The following is a 20,530-nucleotide window of genomic DNA, read 5'->3' as shown; positions in this document are numbered from 1 at the left end:
AACATCTTCAGTCCAGACCAGACTACCTTCTCTCTCAGGGAATGTTGTGGCATCCACATCAGGATCATTTGGATCCTGAATTGAGTTGACTGAAGGAGCTTGTTATTTCTAATAAAGCAAAGCACCAGGCTAGCGACATGCAGATTGTCGCTAGCCTGCTATTTACCTCAGCCTGTCACTCACCGCCGCTCCCCCGCCTCCTGTATTACATGGCTCCCCCACCTGTGTCCCTTCCCTCCCCGCCTCCGTAAGCTGATTGGAGGAAGTTTACGGAGGTGGGGAGGGAAGGGACACATGCGGGGGAGCCGTGTAATACAGGAGGCGGGGGAGCGGCGGTGAGTGACAGGCTGAGGTAAATAGCAGGCAAGCAACAATCTGTGTGTCGCTAGCCTGGCGCTTGTTTTTAATGGGAGACAGCAGAGTGGGGGCTGGGGACACAATGGAAGGACGCAGAGGCAGGTCATTTGTATACAGAACATGCCTCTGTCTCATAATATGAGTTGACAAACCCACCTCGGATTGTCTTTAAGCCGTTAGTGCTAAAGACTATTTTCTGCTGGAAATCATTACAGCCAGGAGGATCAGTGAATTAGAGGTCTTGATGGTTAAAGCCCCTTATTTCCAGGGTTTTCAGGATAGAATTTAGATTCAACTATAGTAATTTTGAAGTGTTAACCTTACCTGAAAAATAAAGGATTCTTCACATGTTAGATGCTAGAAGTGTCCTGGAGTATTTAAATAGAACTTTTAAGATTAGGGAGTCAGATGCTTTCATTTATTTGGAGCTCTTTCTTTTCTTTTCTTTTTTTTTGGGGGGGGGGGGAGAGGGGGTGAAAAAGGTTGTCAATTTTTGTGATCTGGATTAAGACTGATATTGTGTAAGCATATAAAGTTATGGAGGTAGATATGGCAGCTTCATTTAAAGGGACTCCGAGCACCTCTCATGGGCATGCCTTTAAGCCAGATGACTTCCAACAAAGTCATGCTTTGACCCCTCTGGAGGAGCCTCTTGCAATGGTCATGCGTGTCACTTCCTCTTCCTGCTTCATTCAGTGATGCACTTTTCTATCAAAGGAGGCAGGGGTGACCTGGAAGTTATAACATAGCCAAGATGGCAGCCGCAATTTTTAAATTGAAATCGAACAAAAACTATTTGGTGTAGAACGGCGATTCAGGCATCAAGATTGTGGGGAAAAACAGAGGGCCATATGCAATAAACTTTTTCACCTGAGTTTTCACCTAGGAGATAATTTTTCAACTTCAATTTTACATAAAGTGCTGAAAAGTTAATCTAAAGTACCAAAAGTAGATTAAAAAAAAGTACTATCACATTTTTTTGAGTACTTTTTTTTGCTCATTGGTGGTTTAACCGCTTGCCGACCGCGTCACGCCAATGGTCGTGGCCGCGGCGGCAGCCCCAGGACCAGCTTACGCCGATTGGTGTAAAGTCCTGGGGCAGCAGTTTGCAGGAGATCGCGCGCAGGGTGCGCACGATCTCCTGCTTGGTGGGCAGAGCAGAGCTCCGCCTTCAGTCTCCGCCGTGTATTTACATGTACAGCGCTGCGATCAGCAGCAGCGCTGTACTAGGGACAGCCGTGTCACACGGCTGTTCCTCTGGGGGACAAGAGAGCGATTGGCTCTCATAGGCAGAAGCCTATGACAGCCGATCGCCATAATTGGCTGGCTGGAGGGAGGGAGGGATAGATTTTAAAGAAACAGTTTAAAAAAAACAAAAAAACAAACAATAATGTTTATAAAAAAAAAATAAACATGGGGGAGCGATCAGACCCCACCAACAGAGAGCTCTGTTGGTGGGGAGAAAAGGGGGGGATCACTTGCGTGCAGAGTTGTACGGCCCTGCAGCTCGGCCTTAAAGCTGCAGTGGCCAATTAAATGGAAATTAGCCTGGTCACTAGGGGGGTTTAACACCATGGTCCTAAAGAGGTTAAAAGACATTTTATTGACAAGTCTGAAAATATCACTAAGGAGAAAAAGTTAAATGCATATGGGCCAGAACCTGCTACAATGTTTTGAACAAATGACCCCGCCCGGTGTTATTGTTTTTGTCTGATAGTCTCACAAAGTGTGGGTTAGTGGATAGTTTCACCTGTTAGGCAAACACCCTGAGGGTGTACTAACCATGTCATTAATTCATAGGGTAAGTGCTATGTCTGTTCCTGCGTCTGGGAGGAGTGAATTTTCACCTTGAAGAATTGTTCAAAACCTCTTTAGCAGGTGCTAACTGTAGTTTTCCCATAAATGAATGACTAAAGCATCAGGAACAGCCCAAACTTTCAACAAATATTTAAAACCTAATTACATTGCAACATATGATCACATGGCATGACCTAATTTAAACACTTATCTTAGAATAAGGATGTATGCGTCTAAGGCCTGCCTCTGTGAAGACTGTATAAAAGAAAAGATGCCCAGTGCCAGCTTTCTGAAGCAGAACAGTACAGAATAATCCTTACATTATGAAGATTACTGGAGGAGTGCTCACTATTGTGCTCATTGCACTGTTCAGCTTCTCAGGTCTGTTTTAGCTACTTGTGCTTATCTGAAGTTTATATAATCAAATTTTTTTTTTCTGCAGAAGAGAATTTATGATGCAGAAGTTATTTGTAACACATTGGCATTTTATAAAGCATTAGCATTGTTAAGCTGGTTGCTATATTTTTCTATTTATTTATTTCCAGATGTGAATTATGTTGCTGCAGAAAGGGAGGTAAGTGCAATCCCACAAATAGTGACATGTAAATTGTATGCTGCCATGCAGGGCATTTCTTTGTAGGGTCAGATGATTTAGCTAGCAAGGGGTAGGAAAACAGTAATACTGCACAGGCATGGCTTTATGGTCTGGTTTATGTTGTAGGTTTGATGTCCACTTTAATGCAGTCCGATCTGTAATTTTTTGATAAGGTGCAAATAATCTTTAGTCCCCCTGTGACTGTTTCTGTCCTCCTTTGTGACTCCTTGTATCCCCCTTTGTGCCTCCTTCTGACCCTCTTGCAGAGACGCCTGGTCTACCAGGCTGTCCAGGCAGTCACAAGTGCTGTGTGTGTGTGTGTGTGTGTGTGGGGGGGGGGGGGGTGCGGCCACCCCTCACTAGATTCTGTGTCCAATTCACTGGCCGCCGCCCGTAAGCTCAGTTCTGCAGCCCACGGAGGCTGTGGGTTCCAGCAGGCAGAGCAGGGCTACAGGAAAATGGTGTCCGAAGCCCTGCACTAGACTAGTTGTGTCTCCAGTGCAGGACTTCGGGGGGCCATTTTGCTGTAGCCCTGCTCTGCCTGTCAGCACGGAAGTTTTGCAGCTGGAGTTGCTGCATAAAGATCATCGGAGAAGCTGCTGCGCGCCGTAGGGACCGGAAGAGGAGTATTCTGCAGGTGAGTAAATGTTTTTTTTTTTTTTTTATGGGTGCAGGCAGGTATCATAGCTATTAGGGGGAACTAATGAGAGGGGGGGGGGGGAGAAGAGCCCTGTCTATGTGTATTTTCTGGTGAAACGCTGCCCATATTACGTATATTTTCTGCTGAAACGCTGCCCGTATTGCATATTTTCTGTTGAAGCGCTGATGCATTTACATGTATTTTCTGGTGAAACGCTGCCAAAATACGTGTAATTTCTGGTGAATCAGTACCGCATAAGATTTTCTGGTGAAACATTGCTGCATTGAATATTTTCTAGTGAAATGCTGCCGCATTACGATTATGAGAGAAACGCTGCCGCATTATGATTATTTTCTAGAGAAATACTGCCGGATTACAAATATTTTCTGGTGAAAAATTGGCGCTTTATGATTATTTCCTGGTGAAATGCTGCTGCATTATGATTGATTTCATGGGGCTGCCTAGGGGGCGGGGGGGGGGGGGAGGCACAGGTTTTTTTAGCATGGAGTGACAAAATGGCTAGAGGTTCCCCTGATCTCCAGCATTGGGTGAGTGGCAGGAACACGGGGACAGCCTAGGGCAAGCACTGATGCTGAGCTACATGGGAGGAAGGGTGGACCTGTTGAAAGAGATGGTAACAGTCACAGCTTGAAGTGGACGTGTCCAGCTTGAAGTGAGGCATGACTGCCTCCTATGACATACCAAGTAACAGACACCCCATGACAGATTCCAGTAACAGACAGCCTTCTCCAATGAGACCTTAGTGAAAGACAGCACCCAATAACAGACATCAGGATAAGGCTTGGTTCCCACTTATTAAAATAAGTACCTGCTCGGTAAAATGTAAGCTCTGCTCCAGCGCAGGAAGCAGATCCTAATGTTAAGCATAAGATCTGCTTCCACTTGTAAAAAAATGGATCTGTTTACTGTGTTGCGGAAGAGTCCAAACCTGCTGCATTTTTTTCCAGAATAAAGCCTATGAGAATGGACAGTGTCTGTTCTCACTAGGCTGCTTGCCACGCACCAGGGGTGTAGCAATAGGGGTTGCAGAGGTTGCGACCGCATCGGGGCCCTCTGGCCAGAGGGGCCCCGGAGGGCCCTCCCTCAACTACAGTATTAGCTTCCTATTGGTCTTGCTCATAATAATCACTTCTATAGATCCTTTGAATAGTGGTAATCATAAAACGGTTCCCTATCCCCTTCTTGCACCTCTGACACTGTAGTTGCCATTGGCAGGTTTTGGTGTGCCATATCAATGGTTATGTATAGAGTGCTTGGGGGCCCCATTGTAAAACTTACATCGAGGCCCACAGCTCCTTAGCTACGCCACTGTTGCGCACGCTTCATCTGCTTCATTCACTGCAGTCACGCAAATATTCACGTGTACCCCGGTTCTGCCATTGCTTTTTCCTCCACTTGGTCCTGGGAAACAGATCAGTGGCTGGCAGAAGCATGCGGAACTCCACTGGGTTGCAAAAGACTAATGGGAATCCTCAAACAAAAGGAAATTCTGAATTTTCTCCTTGTTTCTAGGTAAAATAGGTCTATTGTAATCCTGTGGAGAGCCCCACGCTCCTACCACCCTCTGGTCTGTTTACCAGCTTTGGGAGGAAAAGTCAGAAGTGGCAGAACCAGGGGGCACGTGAGAATCGGTGATTGTGATCGAAGCAGACAATGCAGTGGATGCAAAACTGATGGCGACGGATTGAAGAGACAAGACAAATAACGTGTCTCCTGGCGGACTCAAAGCACAACTGCTGCAGCCATTGAGAGGCCCTCTATAGGCAGTAGCTCTGTTAGGAAGTCTTACCCAAGTTATCCTACTGAATAGGTGCTAGCTTACTGAACAGGAAGAACTGAGATTGGAACCCAAGTCTTCTGTGTCAGAGGCCATTAACCATTACACTATCCAGCCACTAGAGCATCCTTATCATCCCATTTTGTATCTGCTGCAAGTGTAAACCAAGCCTAAGACTGCACTACAGAGACAGACAGCACCTAATGACAGCTTCCATTAACAGATCAGACCTCCTGCTCTACACGCTCCTCCTCATTGTCAATATGCTTAAGCTCACAGCACTCGCATATCTCAATACTTTTTAGCCAAGCAATAATTCATAGTTACCCTGTTTTCAGCTTTGCAGCATGGCTGCACCCCCAATAATCTGGCATCTACGGCACAAGGCATGCTGTGCCATACCTTAGATACACCTCTGCGGACAGCAGGATGTAAATCTATATAGTCACAAGTATTACGATCCCTAAACATGACATACATTTACAATAAGGAGGACCATATAGTAAAAGTTAATCCATAAATAAAAGGTCAATTATCTTCATGTAGTAAAAGGTCTAATATCTTCATGAAGTTGTACTATTACTGTATAAATAATGTTGGATCACTTTTATCATATACTCAACAGTTTAGGGAAAAACTCATCACACTGAGACGATTTTAGAAATGGTGGGCCAAGCTATTTATTGTTGTGAGTTCTAACATGAGGGGCAGAAGTCAGGCTGTAAGTGGATATACAGTATAGGCAGCAGGGTGTGCCTGGAGCTGGATCTATCAGCGTCAAGAACCAAACCAGTTATTGCTATACAATAAGTCTGGCTCTCATGCATAAAGGATACCTTAAAGGATACCCGAACTGACATGTGACATGATGAGATAGACCTGTGTATTTACAGTGCCTAGCACACAAATAACTATGCTGTGTTCCTTTTTTTCTTTCTCTGCCTGAAAGCGTTAAATATCAGGTATGCAAGTGGCTGACTCCGTCCTGACTCAGACAGGAAGTGACTACAGTGTGACCCTCACTGATAAGAAATTCCAACTATAAAACACTTTCCTTGCAGAAAATGGCTTCTGAGAGCAAGAAAGAGGTAAAAAAAAATGGCAATGTCTTATCCGTGAGGGAGAGTCAGGACTGAGTCAGCCACTTGCATACCTGATATTTAACTCTTTCACGCAGAGAAAAGAAAAAAAGGAACGCAGCATAGTTATTTGTGTGCTAGGCACTGTACATACACATGTCTATCTCATCATGTCACATGTCAGTTCGGGTATCCTTTAAAGGGAACCTAAACTGACAAGGATATGGATTTTTCCTTTTAAAATAATACCAGTTGCTTGAATCTCCTGCTGATCCTGCGTCGCTTATACTTTTAGCCACAGCCCCTCAACAAGCAAGTAGATCAGGTGCTCTGACTGGATTATTAACTGCATGCTTGTTTCAGGTGTGTGGTTCAGCCACTACTGCAGCCAAAGAGATCAGCAGGACTGACAAACACCTGGTATTGGCAGTGGCATGTGTAGTGGGTATGAGGAGAGCCCACTAGACATGCCTGCTCCCCCTGTTTTTAAATTGGTTTTGCACTGAGGTTGATGGCTGCACCATGGTCAGTACAAGATTCCAGTGGGGACTCCACAATGCTTCTGCAGCAGCCCCATATGCCATTATCACCAAACCAGTGCAGGAACCAGCTCATGTAGGGCTGATGTTGTACAGTATACCATGATAAAGGGCTCAACTCTGAAACGTTGAATAAAAATGAATGCATAAAGGATTGAAGAGTGTTGTGGAGTGCCTACTGAATTTACTCCTGGAGCTGGATGAAAACCGAACAGCTGCTAGTCTAGTGAAGAAGCTATTGAAACATATAGCATTGTTATAGCACATGGCAAAGTAGGAGGCAGTTACAGTATTTGCCTGCAAGGGGAAAACTATTAGTGTGACGAAAGATAGTACATGCTATGCTACCTAACTTGTATGTGGCATTAAGGTGTGTCTGTGTGTGTGCTTGAAAATGCTGCTGAGGTGAAATTTGGTTGGTCCATTTTCAAGCTGCATACATTTACACACACAATTTGCATAAGCCTGCATCAACTCAATTTTTTTTTCATCAGCTTGACCATCCCCACTGTGTAACTCTTTTGTCAAAGTTTTCTTGTGCCTTTCTTTGCGGTGATGCAATGTGCCATTGTATTGTGTGTTGGTCTTGTGTTTGGCTTGGTTCGCACTGCAAATCCCCAGACAATTTTGTAACTTTTTTTGTTTCACATATTTAAGGCAGTTACGATCTTGCAGCATTAAGCATTCCAAGGAGCGCAATCAAACATGCTGGAAAAATGCAGGCAACACATTTGTGATTTAAAAAATAAAACAAACAAAATGAATTCAGTTAGATCATCTCCATAAGATTACTCTGTGTTTGATTCGACGGACATCGGTTCAATTCAATATTGATATTGTTCAGGTCAATCGAACATTGAATTCAAACATTGAGTCAGTGGGGGGAAAATTTGGTTTAGTTTTCTGGACTGTTTAGAGCTTTTACAGCCTCCAAATAAATGTGTAAGAATGCATCTGCCTCCTACGCAAGACTTTAGCACTAACAATAATCTACTCAAAGCAAGTAAGTCCAAAAATGACATTTCAAAAAAAGTTGCAGAACTACAGTGAGTAAATGTTGTTCAGTACAAGAATGCGTCTGCTTGGTATGCAAGACTTTAGTGCTAACAGGCACTATGGCACTGCCTTTTTTGCGCTGAGGAATCGTAGTTTTCAGGCTGCCATATTCCGGTCGAACATAAGGGCAAGCTGATTACATTAGCAAAAGCCCTTGTAGTATGAACCTGCCCTAAGCTTTTAGAAGTATCTTTCTTACATCAAATTGATTTCTAAAGACTGTTTTACTAAAATGTCATAACCACAGAAGACCATTGAATATGAGCTACTGTTCCGTGATGCTCTACTGGCTTACTATGTTTCCAGTGCTGTGCCCATCTATTACATGCCAAGGGCCATACTCGTATTTATATTGGTCCTCCAGTGCCCCACTGTTATTAAACAATATGAATGGAATAGGGCTCCTTGCAAATTCATTATTTTTTTACTTTTTAAAAGTAATCCAAATAGTGACCATACTGGATCGAGTTCACATTACACGTCAGATAACACAAATGACAGGTGCCTTGTTCTTTTCACAGCCTGTATGTGAGTACAGAGACACTGTAAAAGGGGGTTATGCCTGCCCTCAATTCTATCAGCCAGTATGTGGGACAGATGACACTACCTATACTAATGAATGCCATCTTTGCAATGCCAAACGGTAAGTACACAATAGGATGTAACTTTTATTTGAATTTAAAATAAACCTTTGTTAAAATGTTGTGTTGTAAAGCAAATATGTGATAACAGTATAAATGTTGCTGTCTTATAATTGCTTATTGAGTGGCCTCACTGCACTGGCTTATTGAGTGGCCTCACTGCACTGGCGTAACAATAGGGCCTGCAGCTCCTGCCCTCACCTTGGGGCCGTTTTGGGAGGCTGGAGGACCCCTCCAGCCTCCCAAAATGGCCCCAAGCATGAGGGGAAAGCCCCCTCCCCCCTCACCATGGGCTCTTCCCTCTGCGCTCCCCTCCAGCGTTGAATAGTTTGTGTGTGCAGCGGTGGGCAGCGGCAGATACATACTCATGCTGCAACCCCTCCAGCCCCCCAAAACGGCCCGTTTGGGGCCGTTTTGCTTACCCTGCCTGCCAGAAGCTGCTGCCCCAATCCACCCCCCACACGCATGCACACACACACTCCATTGCAACAGAGCATGTCAGTTGGCTGTAGCAGAAGAAAACATCTGTATAATCTCATGCATGGAACTATCACCCTTGAGGATTGGGTTTAATCCTTATGGGCAACATTTTTACAAAAGTGTATATGTAACTTTAGCCTAGTATAAGCTCTTCTTTAGAGTGATAAGTGTGGCCCACTGTTTTAAGTTTTATGCTTTTTGCCTATCACATTCTCTCATATTTCATGTAGTGGGATGTGGGTGTCAATAACACCCTCTAGTGAAAAGATACAGGAGACAAAAGTGGGAGCCCAATAGTGTAGTATGTCAAAAACAATTGAACGTAATAAAAGTAAGACACTACTCACAAAGGTGGGTTGCAGAGGGGCAACCGACCACAGGAAGCAGGTGGAGACAACAAACCCGACTCCACTCGGGGTGGTCCCTAGGGACCTGGATGCGGTCGCTCTCCTTGGTAAAAGAAAGGGGACAGATATCCGCCGTGGTCGAAGCCACGTGTGGTCTGTACCCACCCCTCAGACGGGTGAGGTAAGGGGGTATGATTGCACAATAAGGGTATAAGAGGCGCCCTGGTGTAATAAAAGCATCTAAAAACAGTTTAAAAACGGGAAATAAATTTGAGGTGGCTTACCTCAGTGACGAAAAAATCTTTGTATTTTACAAAGGTTTTTATTAGTAGCACAGGCAACGCGTTTCGCGGGTCAGAGCCCGCTTCCTCAGGCCAATAACAGTGCCAAACTAAATGACAGATTCAGCAAAGGCTCCCTTTGCTGAATCTGTCATTTAGTTTGGCACTGTTATTGGCCTGAGGAAGCGGGCTCTGACCCGCGAAACGCGTTGCCTGTGCTACTAATAAAAACCTTTGTAAAATACAAAGATTTTTTCGTCACTGAGGTAAGCCACCTCAAATTTATTTCCCGTTTTTAAACTGTTTTTAGATGCTTTTATTACACCAGGGCGCCTCTTACTCTCATATTTCATGTTTAATTTTCAAATTACTGCAAAAGTGATGGAAGCAGGACAAATATTTTAGGGAAACTTATCATCCTTTTTACTAAGGAAGGCAAATGCACAAGAGAGAACTTAAAGTGGACCCAAATTAAAAATACAAGATTTCAGAAATAAAATCTTTTTTCTAAATTATAATAATAAATAGCAGCCTTTTTTCAGCTGCATGATGACAAATATAAAATATTTTACATTTATTGGTGGAACCCCTCCCTTCCTTTCAAATTGCCGGAATTTTTCCGGCAAACTGGTGGAGTAGATGGTGTCTGGCAATGGAGGAATTGCTAATGGCTGCCCCCAGTATAATCCTAGCTGTGAAAAGAGAAGGGTGAAAAGCCTGCACTGAAATGATCATAGGATTGAAGGAGTGTTTATTTATCTTTGTATGTGGCAGAGTGGTGCAACTAAATATTTTTAATTAAAAAATGTTTGGTTTGGGTCCGCTTTAAGAGAGAGCACAAACTGGGAACAAAGAGATAAAGATGTTTAAAGGAGTACAGTTTTCCACCTACCCCCTTAATACTTCTTTAAGGCTACTTTCACACATTTTGTGGTGTGAATTGTCCTGCTGCATATTAGGCCTCTGCTGGAAAATTGCTCCACACCATTTTGTATTTCATACAACCTGTGGCAGACTGTGCTGACAGGGTGAATTGGCTAGCTCCACCAACCTCTCTGTGACGTGCTCCCTGCTGGACAGTATGGAGTACTGGGGAAAAAGCACAAAGACAACGAGAGCCCAAATGGTGCAGTATGTCACGAAAAGATGAAAGTTTAAAAAGGGGGGGGTTCGACAAAGGAATACTCACAAAGGTGGGTTGCGCAAGGGGCAACTGACCACTTTAAGCAGGTGGATTGTCTTAACCTGACACCACTCAGGTGTGCCTTCAATCCTGGAGGCGGTCGCTCTCTTGGAAAAATCCCATACACTCTGGACCTATGGGGTGGTGGAATTCCACCTTGGGCTAGGTGTGTGGGAAAGGAGCGGGGAGAGTAAGGTACAACAGGAGGTGAAGAGGCGCCCAGTTGGTGTATAAAACGCATTAAAAACAATAAAATTTGAAAGGAGGAGGTGGCTTACCTCATAGACGACAAATCACTTTGGATAAAGAAGTTTAATAACAATTAAGCACAGGCAACGTGTTTCGTGGGATCTAGCCCACTTCCTCACTCCAAATAAAGTGCCGCTCTGTCTGTAAAGCCGCGTTTGGGGCGCCCCAAACGCAGCTTTACAGACAGAGCAACGCTTTTCAGACTCTGTGTTGCCTCTGCATTGTCCAAATCACTTCCATCACAACTCGGGTATTATGGCCATTCTCACAGAAACAGATCTGTTGCCAGAAACAATTACTTTTGGGCATGTCCACCATTTGTGCCACAAAGTTTGGAGGAGGAGGGCTGCAACATGTGTACCCTGGCTGGGGTATAGGATATAGTAGTTAAGGCCTTTTGCACTTTTAAGGGAATAAGTATGGATTTGTCAAAAAAATGATATAGTCATATGTCATTGATTTGTAATAAAACCATAAGGGCCCGTTTCCACTAGTGCGGCGTGCGTCTCGCAGACGCACACCGCACTGAGCCGGTGGGCGGGATCGCAGGCGAATCCCATGAGCCGTGCCATGCACGGCTATGGGATTCGCAGCCTCCGTGGCGAAATCTGCGGGGGGTTCCGGGCGAATCGCTCCCGCAAGCGATTCCGCCGCAGCGCCGTCATCCCCTATGGCAGAGTTTCCCCGTGCGAATGATGTGCGGGGAAACTCTGCCGAATCGCCGGCGAAACCGCCCTAGTGGAAACGGGCCCTAACACTTTTATTTCATTATCTTAAAATAGATGAAGACTGTGGAAGACCGTTGTTAAAACCATAACAAGCCACCATAGTCCATACAAACTTTGCATTTATAGTACATTTGTTATTACAAACCCAATTTGTGTTGGATAATATATATCTTGTTGTAGTTTGGGAAAATCATCCACCATATTAACTACAAAAACACAATTTATACATCATATACAGGGCCGAGCACTAAGGCCCGGTTCACATTAGCGGTGGCCGTCCGGAATCGCCGTGCCGGAGCCGGACCGCTTTCAGAACGGACGGAACGGACGCACGGCATGGCAATGAAAGCCTATGCGTCCGTTCACATGCGTCCGTTCTGCCGGACCGGAGCCGGACCGGATCCGGGCCGGATCCGGACTCCGGCGTCCGTTCCAACATGCGCTATTTTTTGGTCCGGCTCCTCCGGCAGCCGTATCCGGAGCGGAGCCGGACTGCACCATCCGGCCAATACAAAGCAATGAGAGCCGGAGAGCGCACAACACACTGGCTACAAAAACCGGACGTTCTACCCCACTTCCTATGCATTTTGGATGGGGACCACATGGGCCCAGCGAAGAGTGGGGCAGCAGCGATTTCATGCTGGAGCTCTTTTTGCCAGCAACATGTCTGCTGAAGGAGGCGAACAACAGAGAGAATTCCCAGGTTTACGAGTAACAACAGAGAGAATTCCCAGGTTTACGAGTAAATGCCTGGATCCATGGTCCCAACTGCAGTCTCTGTATCCACGGATGGTCTCCACACGTCCACCTGTCTCCAACAATGACCCCAGACCCTTCTGCTGACCTCCCAGACCCCAGGTAATTAAAAGGATGTTATCTCCTTAAGAAACCGGATCCGGACCGCAACCGTGTTCACACCGCACGGAAACCGGATGCAAACGGACCGGATCCGGATAGGAACCGTACGGATCAGGTCCGGTCCGGATACGGTGCGGTCCGGACATCCGGTGCGGTTTTTACTAAACCGCAAGTGTGAACCGGGCCTAAGCTACACGCGTTTTGTGAACTTTAGTCACTTCCTCAGGAGGTGTCCAGGCCTAAATTGGATGTAATTAGTTGTGTATCCAGTGAAGATGTAGTTATAGGAAACTTGGGTATTGTAGCATGTATTGTATTTGCTAGTTGACCTTTGCAATTAATAAGGCCCTGATATATAGGGGAAGGATAAAAAGATCCCCAATTACTTCTAGCTGACTTTCAATAGGCAAATCACTGCCATATGATTAGGAAAGCTCTATCCAGGAGTTATAGTACTTGAAAGTCGATTGAGGCTCAGAACCTATGCTCGCAGCACAGTGTGGTTGTGCAAATCTGCTAGGATGGCAGGGCACCACACCAGTTCTGAAACGGTAGCTGTGGAAAGACACTAAAGTGTTTTTGGAAGCTCACATGGGGTTCATGGCCACAACTTTGTCGAACTGACATTCTGCACATGCACAGAGAAGTATGTCTGGGTCAAAGAGCACCAACCAGTGCCGTCCTCGGCAGCGTAACGTGGCCTTTTTACTGCACAGTGGAAGAGGATACTGGCACACGGAAGGTGCGGTAAGCATCTGCATACCCACACACCCACACACACACACACACACACACACACACACACACACACACACACACACACACACACACACACACACACACACACACACACACACACACACACACACACACACAGCATCCATTTTTCTGTAACCGGGTATCCTCGGGTATAAAGTTAACATTTAATATAGCATTCATGGCATTGTATATAGCATGGGGTATAGTACTGTCTCAGCAGTGGCGTAGCTAAGGAGCTGTGGGCCCCGGTGCAAGTTTTAAAATGGGGCCCCCCAAGCACTCTATACATAACAATTGATACGGCGCACCAAAACCTGCCAATGGCAACTACAGTGTCAGAGGTGCAAGTAGGGGATGGGAAACAGTTTGGTAATGATTACCACTATTCAAAGCATCTATAGAGGTGATTATTATGAGCACAGGACCAATTGAGAGCTAATACTGTAGTTGAGGAAGGGCCCTTCAGGGCCCCTCTAGCCCAAGGGCCCCGATGCAGTCGCAACCTCTGCAACCCCTATTGCTACGCCCCTGTGTCTCAGCTAGGCCTATTTTTAACATTGAATTTCAAGCAACCAGAAAGTACACTTATCCAGCATCAGATGATCTTTGTCAGTGTTGGATCACTTTTATCACTTTTATATATACATGTAAATTGATACAACAATAATGCTTTATGTTATACCTTTTACCAGTTCATCAGCTCTCTTCTTTTTGTTTACCAGGGCAAAACAAGACCTCAGAGTCAAAACCAATTGGCAGTGCGCTAAAAGAAAACAATTTATTTCATTAACTTATAATAAAATGAATAGAGGTCAGAAGGCTTAAAGGACAACTGAAGTGAGAAGAAGGTGGAAGCTGACATTTTTTTTTAAGCAATACCAGTTGCCTGGCAGCTCTGCTGCACTATTTGGTTGCAGTAGTGATTGAATAACACCAGAAACAAGCATGTAACTAATCTTGACACATCAGAAACACCTGGTCAAATCTCATATTATTGCAGAGAAATAATGATCTTCATCTTGCTTTAAGTTTATTATATATGTTGTATATATGTACATATATATGTATATTATATGTTCTAAAATGTTCTGCCAATTATTTTAATTAATTTCAATATTTTATTATTGTGAAACTGAGCAGAGTTATTCTTTAATCAGAGCTAGATAGTTGGTTAGAGTAACCCTTTGTTCCCTCTCCACAGTAAAGGGGCGTACACACGTCTGATTTTTCCAAACGACCGGTCGTTCAGACGTCAAATCGGGTGTGTGTACAAACTGTCGCTCAGCTGATAACGCTGGTTTTGACTAGTGTTGGGCGAACACCTGGATGTTCGGGTTCGGGAAAGTTCGCCGAACATGACCGCGATGTTCAGCCCGAACCCCGAACTCCCCGAACATCCCGCTTTTGGGGGCCCTATGGGGTCGCATGCATAAGGGGGGAGCATGCCCCGATCGCGGGGGGGGGGGTCGGAAATTCCCCCCACCCCCTCCGCTAGCGCTCCCCCCTCTGCCCGCTTCCCCATACAAAAGTTTAAGGAAAGTACCGGTGGTAGTGGATGGCCTGGCAGTGGCACTGTGGAGTGAGGAGGAGGAGTCCGGAGAGTGACGCGTTGAGGGAGGCCGGGCAGCGGGCGGTTCAGCGGTAGTACCCTTGTGGTACTTCCGCCCTTTCTCTGACCTCACGTCCGCTGCCCGGCCTCCCTCAACGCGTCACTCTCCGGACTCCTCCTCCTCACTCCACAGTGCCCCTGCCAGGCCATCCACTACCACCGGTACTTTCCTTAAACTTTTGTATGGGGAAGCGCTAGCGGAGAGGGTGGGGGGAATTTCCGACCCCCCCCCCCCCCGCGATCGAGGCATGCTCCCCCCTTATGCCTGCGACCCCATAGGGGGGCGGTATTCGGCCGAACAGGGCCCTGTTCGGCCGAACAGGGGCCCTGTTCGGCCAGGAATTGAGCCGTTCGGGCGAACGCGAACAGTTTGGCCGAACACCACCAGGTGTTCGGCCGAACTCGAACATCACCCGAACAGGGTGATGTTCTGCAGAACCCGAACAGTGGCGAACACTGTTCACCCAACACTACTTTTGACGCATCCGCTTGGCGGATCGGTCAAATCCAGTCTTATCAGCTGAATGATCGTTTGTACACACGCCCGATTTGATGTCCAAACGACCGGTCATTGGGAAAAATCAGACATGTGTATGTACCTTAAGCCTGTGTGTTTACTGTACAAGGCTACATATATATTAAGATAAGCAATAGAGAAATGTTCAGATTTCACTCACGTTCTGGCTGCAGTGCAATGCTTAGCAAAGCCTGACCATCTGAGACACACACCTCAGAAGCTACAAGCCTGCTATAAGCTGATATATGTTAATTATGTATAGTGAACATATAGCTATTAGTTAAAGGTGCCATGATGAGATAGACATGTGTATGTAAAGTGCCAAGCACACAAATGACTATGCTGTGTCCCCTTTTTTCTTTCTATGCCTAAAAAAAGTTAAAAATCAGGTATGCAAGTAACAGTTTCTGTCCGGGTCGGGACTGGGTCGGACTATATTTAAATATAAAATAAAACTGTGGAATATCTAAAAAAGTCATTTTTAGGAGGAGGAGGATAGATACTGTTGTTTATCTTATCAGAATTTTTTCACCTCGAATGTCCTTTGAGTTTATCAATAATAGACCTAGGTTTATATTGATATATATTAAGGTAAATACGTTTGCTTTCTATAATTTTTAGCCTGAATTAAAACAGATTAACCACTTCAGCCTTTAGTGTTTTTTCACCTTATGCATCCGAAGCAATTTTCACATTTCAGCACTCCTCCCATTCATTCGCCAATAACTTTATCACTACTCATCACATCTAAATGATCTATATCTTGTTTTGTTTGCCACCAATTAGGTTTTTTGGGGGTGGTATATTTTTTCAGTAATAACTTTTTCCGTGCATTTTAAAGGGAAAAGGAGGTGAAAAAAAAGAAAAAATATACTTTCTCCAATTCAATGCCCTACAGTTTTAAAGAAACTTTGTAACGAAATCTTCAGCTTTATTTCTTCTATCCTATAAGTTCCTATACCTGTTCTAATGTGGTCTGTCTTACTGCAGCCTTTCCTAGTTGCATAGTGGCTGTATTGTCTGTTACATAATCTAATCTTCTCTCCTCTGTTGTCTTTGTCCGACTCAGGCATGAATGTGCTGATCTGCTTGTGATAGGATAGAAGCTATACACACCCTCTCCACGCCTCCTGCAGGCTCTGTGTGAGTCACAGACTGAGCTCCTCTCAGCTTATCACAAGCTGGTAACAGCCATGTCTTTTCTTTTTAAACACTGCCTAAAACTGGCAATTACAAGCCAGGATTGCAGCAGGGAGTGGCAGAAACAGCACAGAGAGGCCCAGGAGAACGTAATGAATAGAATGGTATGCTTTTTATTGTAAGAATTTTAGAGTACAGATTCTCTTTAAAATAAACAATACTATTCTCGATAAAACACACACTTTATTTGCCCATTTGTTCTTGTAATCCCAACATTTAAAGGGACTCTGAGCAGTGCAGTAACTATGGAAAGATGCATACCATTTTGAAGCTCTCTTTCTCCTCTTTCCAATGATATATAAACCACCATACGCCTTTTAGTTTTAGATCGAAATCGCGGCCGCCATCTTGGATTCCTTATTCAGCACTGTATTATGCAGGAGGACACTTTCCCCAGTGTCGAAGATTCCATAAGATCCGCACCATCCAAATATCTTTATTCAAGCTCAGTTAAAACATCATACAAAAGTATAAAAATCCATCTGTGGGTCTGTGCAAAGTGATGACGCACAGGCGTTTCGCGCCGTAACAGGTCCTTTCTCAAATCATGACCAGCCCACAAACTTTGTGGGCTGGAAATAATTTGAGAAAGGACCTGTTACGGCCCAAAACGCCTGTGCGTCATCACTTTGCACAGACCCACAGATGGATTTTTATACTTTTGTATGATGTTTTAACTGAGCTTGAATAAAGATATTTGGATGGTGCGGATCGTATGGAATCTTCTGCAATTTACTTGTGACTCCAGAGGTGATCGCAGCACATCCTGGTTTTACCATTGGTGCAGTGGCATTCACTATTACACTTTCCCCAGTGTCGGCAGCTCCATTCAGTGCAATGCTATGAAATACAAGGAACCCAGGGGGATACAATTACAAACATCATGCCGGTAGGTGTAAGGCTACAATTAATTAGTTGTGGGTATGCTTAAAGGCATATCCACAGGCACTGCTCGGAGTCCCTTTAAATTATGTCCTTAGTGCAATGTATGCGGATAATATATTATTTGGAAGTAATGGTGTATTTTTTCTGTGTTGTGTTTGTTTTCACATTGTACCCTAGCAATAATTACAAGCTCTCATTTGCAAAAATAAGGTAATATACCTTCATGGCATGCATATTGAAAAAGCTGAGTCCCTAAGGTAACGATTTATGTATTCTGTTTTAAATTATGTCACTTTGTTTTATTTTTACAAGCTTTTTATTTTGGTACTGAATATATGAAAATAAAACAATATTTTGTTTGGGTCAGATTGTCACTAAAAGTAATTCATAAGACACAGGCCTCAGCCCAAAACACCCCTAAAATCTATTCTACAACTTGTCACAGTTAAAGATACCCCATGTATGTCCAGGGATGGATCTAGGGGGGGGCAAGCGGGTATCTTGCCCCAGGCGCAGTCGGTTGAATTCTTAAAAAGGCGGCAAAATGAATGGCAGTTTAGGAGCCAAAACCTGATCTTTAGGCGCCAAAACCTGACCTTGCCCCAGGCGCAACTTGGTCTTGATCCGTCCCTGTGTATGTCATCTGATAACTATGGACATCTAGCATGCCATTAACGAAGAAGGATCCCTGTGGCTTTGGACAGGCCAATTTTTTCCACAAAGTATTTTAGCGCCAATAGCCCCAAAAGAGTCTGGACAGCATAAAAATGTCACCATTATGGAAAGCTAACAAACAGGGCTATTCAAAAGTGGGTGTTTTGTAAGCTACCGACTCGTGTAATTTTGCTGAAACTTTCCCAAGTTTGATCATAACTTGTAAAATATTTTTTTTTAATAATGGATTGTTTGTCACTATCTTTCTTTTATGTGACAGGAGTTCAAGCTGTAATGCACATCACAATGTATTCTACAACTCAGTATGTTTAAAATAAGGTCACATATAGTGCTGAGCATAATTATTCATACCCCTTGCTAATTTTGACTATGTTACTTTTATTTAACCAGAAAGTAATTTTTTAGTTTCAAATTTTTTTATGGAATGCAAAAAGAACTAAAGTGGAGTAACAGGTGAATTTACCCCACGCAGGGCGATATAGAAAACAGTATTACAAATACAACAAAACAAAGAGAAGCTTAATAATACAGTAAGAGAAAATAGGTACCATTTCAAAAAGTTAGAGTAATCGTTAGCATATAAAGCCATAAGAGCATAAAAGACCATCATGATACATATAACATAGAGTTCAGCTAAATAAAGATGCACTTATACACATTAGGTAAAGCATATTAGATATCTCAGGCCATTATTATCTGCATAGTCAACCCATGGTGACCAAGTGTTGCTGAACTGCATCATCTTATCTTCAGTGATGGCAATCATTCTTTCTAATATCATGACTATGGATTTTATCAATAACATGTTCTATTGAAAGAAATCAGTCTTTCCATCGAGATGCAAGGTAAGTCTTAGCAGAGTTAGCAATATGCTGTAATAATCTATGGGCTGGATGTTTACTATGTGCCAGTGTATTACCTAAAAGAAGGACTGAAGGTGTAGGGGGAAAATGAGATTTGGAATACTGTTGCAATTATGGCAGAGACTGGTGACCAAAAGTTAGCTACAAGAGGACATGTCCACCACATATGAGCAAAACATTTCAAAAAAGATAAGGCTAAATCAGGGGATAGTGGGCCTAAGGTATTCCAAAAGTAATACATTTGCTGTAATTGAAAAAACTGATGAGGCCGACAGGAAAGGAGTTCAGATAAGGCGGAGGCTGCATTCAACTTCCCAAATTTTTGACATTTAGCCAGTTTTGTATAGGGAGTAGAGGCTAACCAAGCCATCCCTGACTGCAGACCAGGACGGTAGTCGGGGTTACCTAATAGCCTAAATGAGAGGGAAGGAGAGGCTTGTAGATTTAGTAAATAGCGATATGTTTTCCAAATCCTAAGCGTATGTAAGCTGTATGGAGAAGACAGCAGCAGTCGAGAGGGATAGGTTAAAGAGGACCAAACTAGAGATTCTACTGTGAGTGGGGATAATAAGAAAGATTCTATAGATACCCATAGTGGGGAACTAGAACCAGCTTGTGAAGGTTGTATGTGAGCTAATTGCGCAGTAATATAGTAATTGTAAAACTTAGGGTCAGCTGGTCCACCAGTATATTTATGAAGAAACATCCTTTTTGAGGAAATACGAGGGGCTTTATTTGTCTATATGAATTTAGTAACCTGCCTTTGCAATAAAGCAAAGAAATCTTTTGTTACCTGTATAGGGAGTACCCTAAAATGATAAAGAATTTTTGGAAGCAGAGTCATACGAACCGCATGTATTCTACCAGTCGGGATCGGAACCCTGCAACCCAAAAGATAAGACGATGTACAAGAGGCATTATTGGGGGGGGGGGGGGGGGGGGGCGGCATTTCTCAGCTTTTATTTACATTTGAGCAAAAAGTGTCCAGCCCAAAATTTTTCATACCCTTCTCAATCAAAAGAAAAGCCTGTATTTGCTATTGCAGCAATCAAAAGCTTCCTATAATTGCAGACCAGCTTTTTGCATGTTTCCACAGGTATTTCTGCCCATTTATCTTTAGCAATGAGCTCCGAATCTTTCAGGTTGGAGTTTTTTCTTGCCATCACCCTGGTCTTTAGCTTCCCTCCACAGATTCTCAATTGGATTCAAGTCAGGATTCTGGCTGGGCCACTCAAAAACATTAATGTTGTCTGCTAACCATTTCTTCACCACTTTTGCTGTGTGTTTTGGGTCATTGTCATGCTGAAATGTACACTGGTGCCCAAGGCCAAGATTCTCTGCAGACTGTCTGATATTGTTGTTGAGAATCATTCCTCATGTATTGCTCTTTTTTC

The 20,530-nt window shown here is 44.0% G+C and overlaps 1 protein-coding gene across 1 annotated transcript; it reads left to right on the top strand.

The window, feature by feature from the left end:
• Positions 1–2,456: 2,456 nt before the first annotated feature.
• Positions 2,457–14,384, top strand: LOC137561553 (chymotrypsin inhibitor-like). Its single transcript, XM_068272868.1, has 4 exons — positions 2,457–2,535; positions 2,700–2,728; positions 8,383–8,504; positions 14,110–14,384. The coding sequence occupies exons 1-4, from the start codon at positions 2,478–2,480 to the stop codon at positions 14,210–14,212; spliced, it is 312 nt and encodes a 103-aa protein (XP_068128969.1). The 5' UTR covers positions 2,457–2,477; the 3' UTR covers positions 14,213–14,384.
• Positions 14,385–20,530: the final 6,146 nt, after the last annotated feature.

This window comes from Hyperolius riggenbachi, chromosome 3 (genome assembly GCF_040937935.1).
Source record: "Hyperolius riggenbachi isolate aHypRig1 chromosome 3, aHypRig1.pri, whole genome shotgun sequence".
In the NCBI taxonomy this organism is placed as follows: domain Eukaryota; kingdom Metazoa; phylum Chordata; class Amphibia; order Anura; family Hyperoliidae; genus Hyperolius; species Hyperolius riggenbachi.
The sequence above is the reverse complement of the archived record's forward strand: the minus strand, read 5'-3'. Positions and strand labels throughout refer to the sequence as shown.

Bases quoted from the DNA above. Each gene is read 5' to 3' on its own strand.
- LOC137561553 (XM_068272868.1), top strand. From the start codon at position 2,478: ATGAAGATTACTGGAGGAGTGCTCACTATTGTGCTCATTGCACTGTTC. The intron at 2,536-2,699 runs GTCTGTTTTAGC...ATTTATTTCCAG, and splicing joins TGCACTGTTCAGCTTCTCAG to ATGTGAATTATGTTGCTGCA. The intron at 8,505-14,109 runs GTAAGTACACAA...TTTGTTTACCAG, and splicing joins CATCTTTGCAATGCCAAACG to GGCAAAACAAGACCTCAGAG.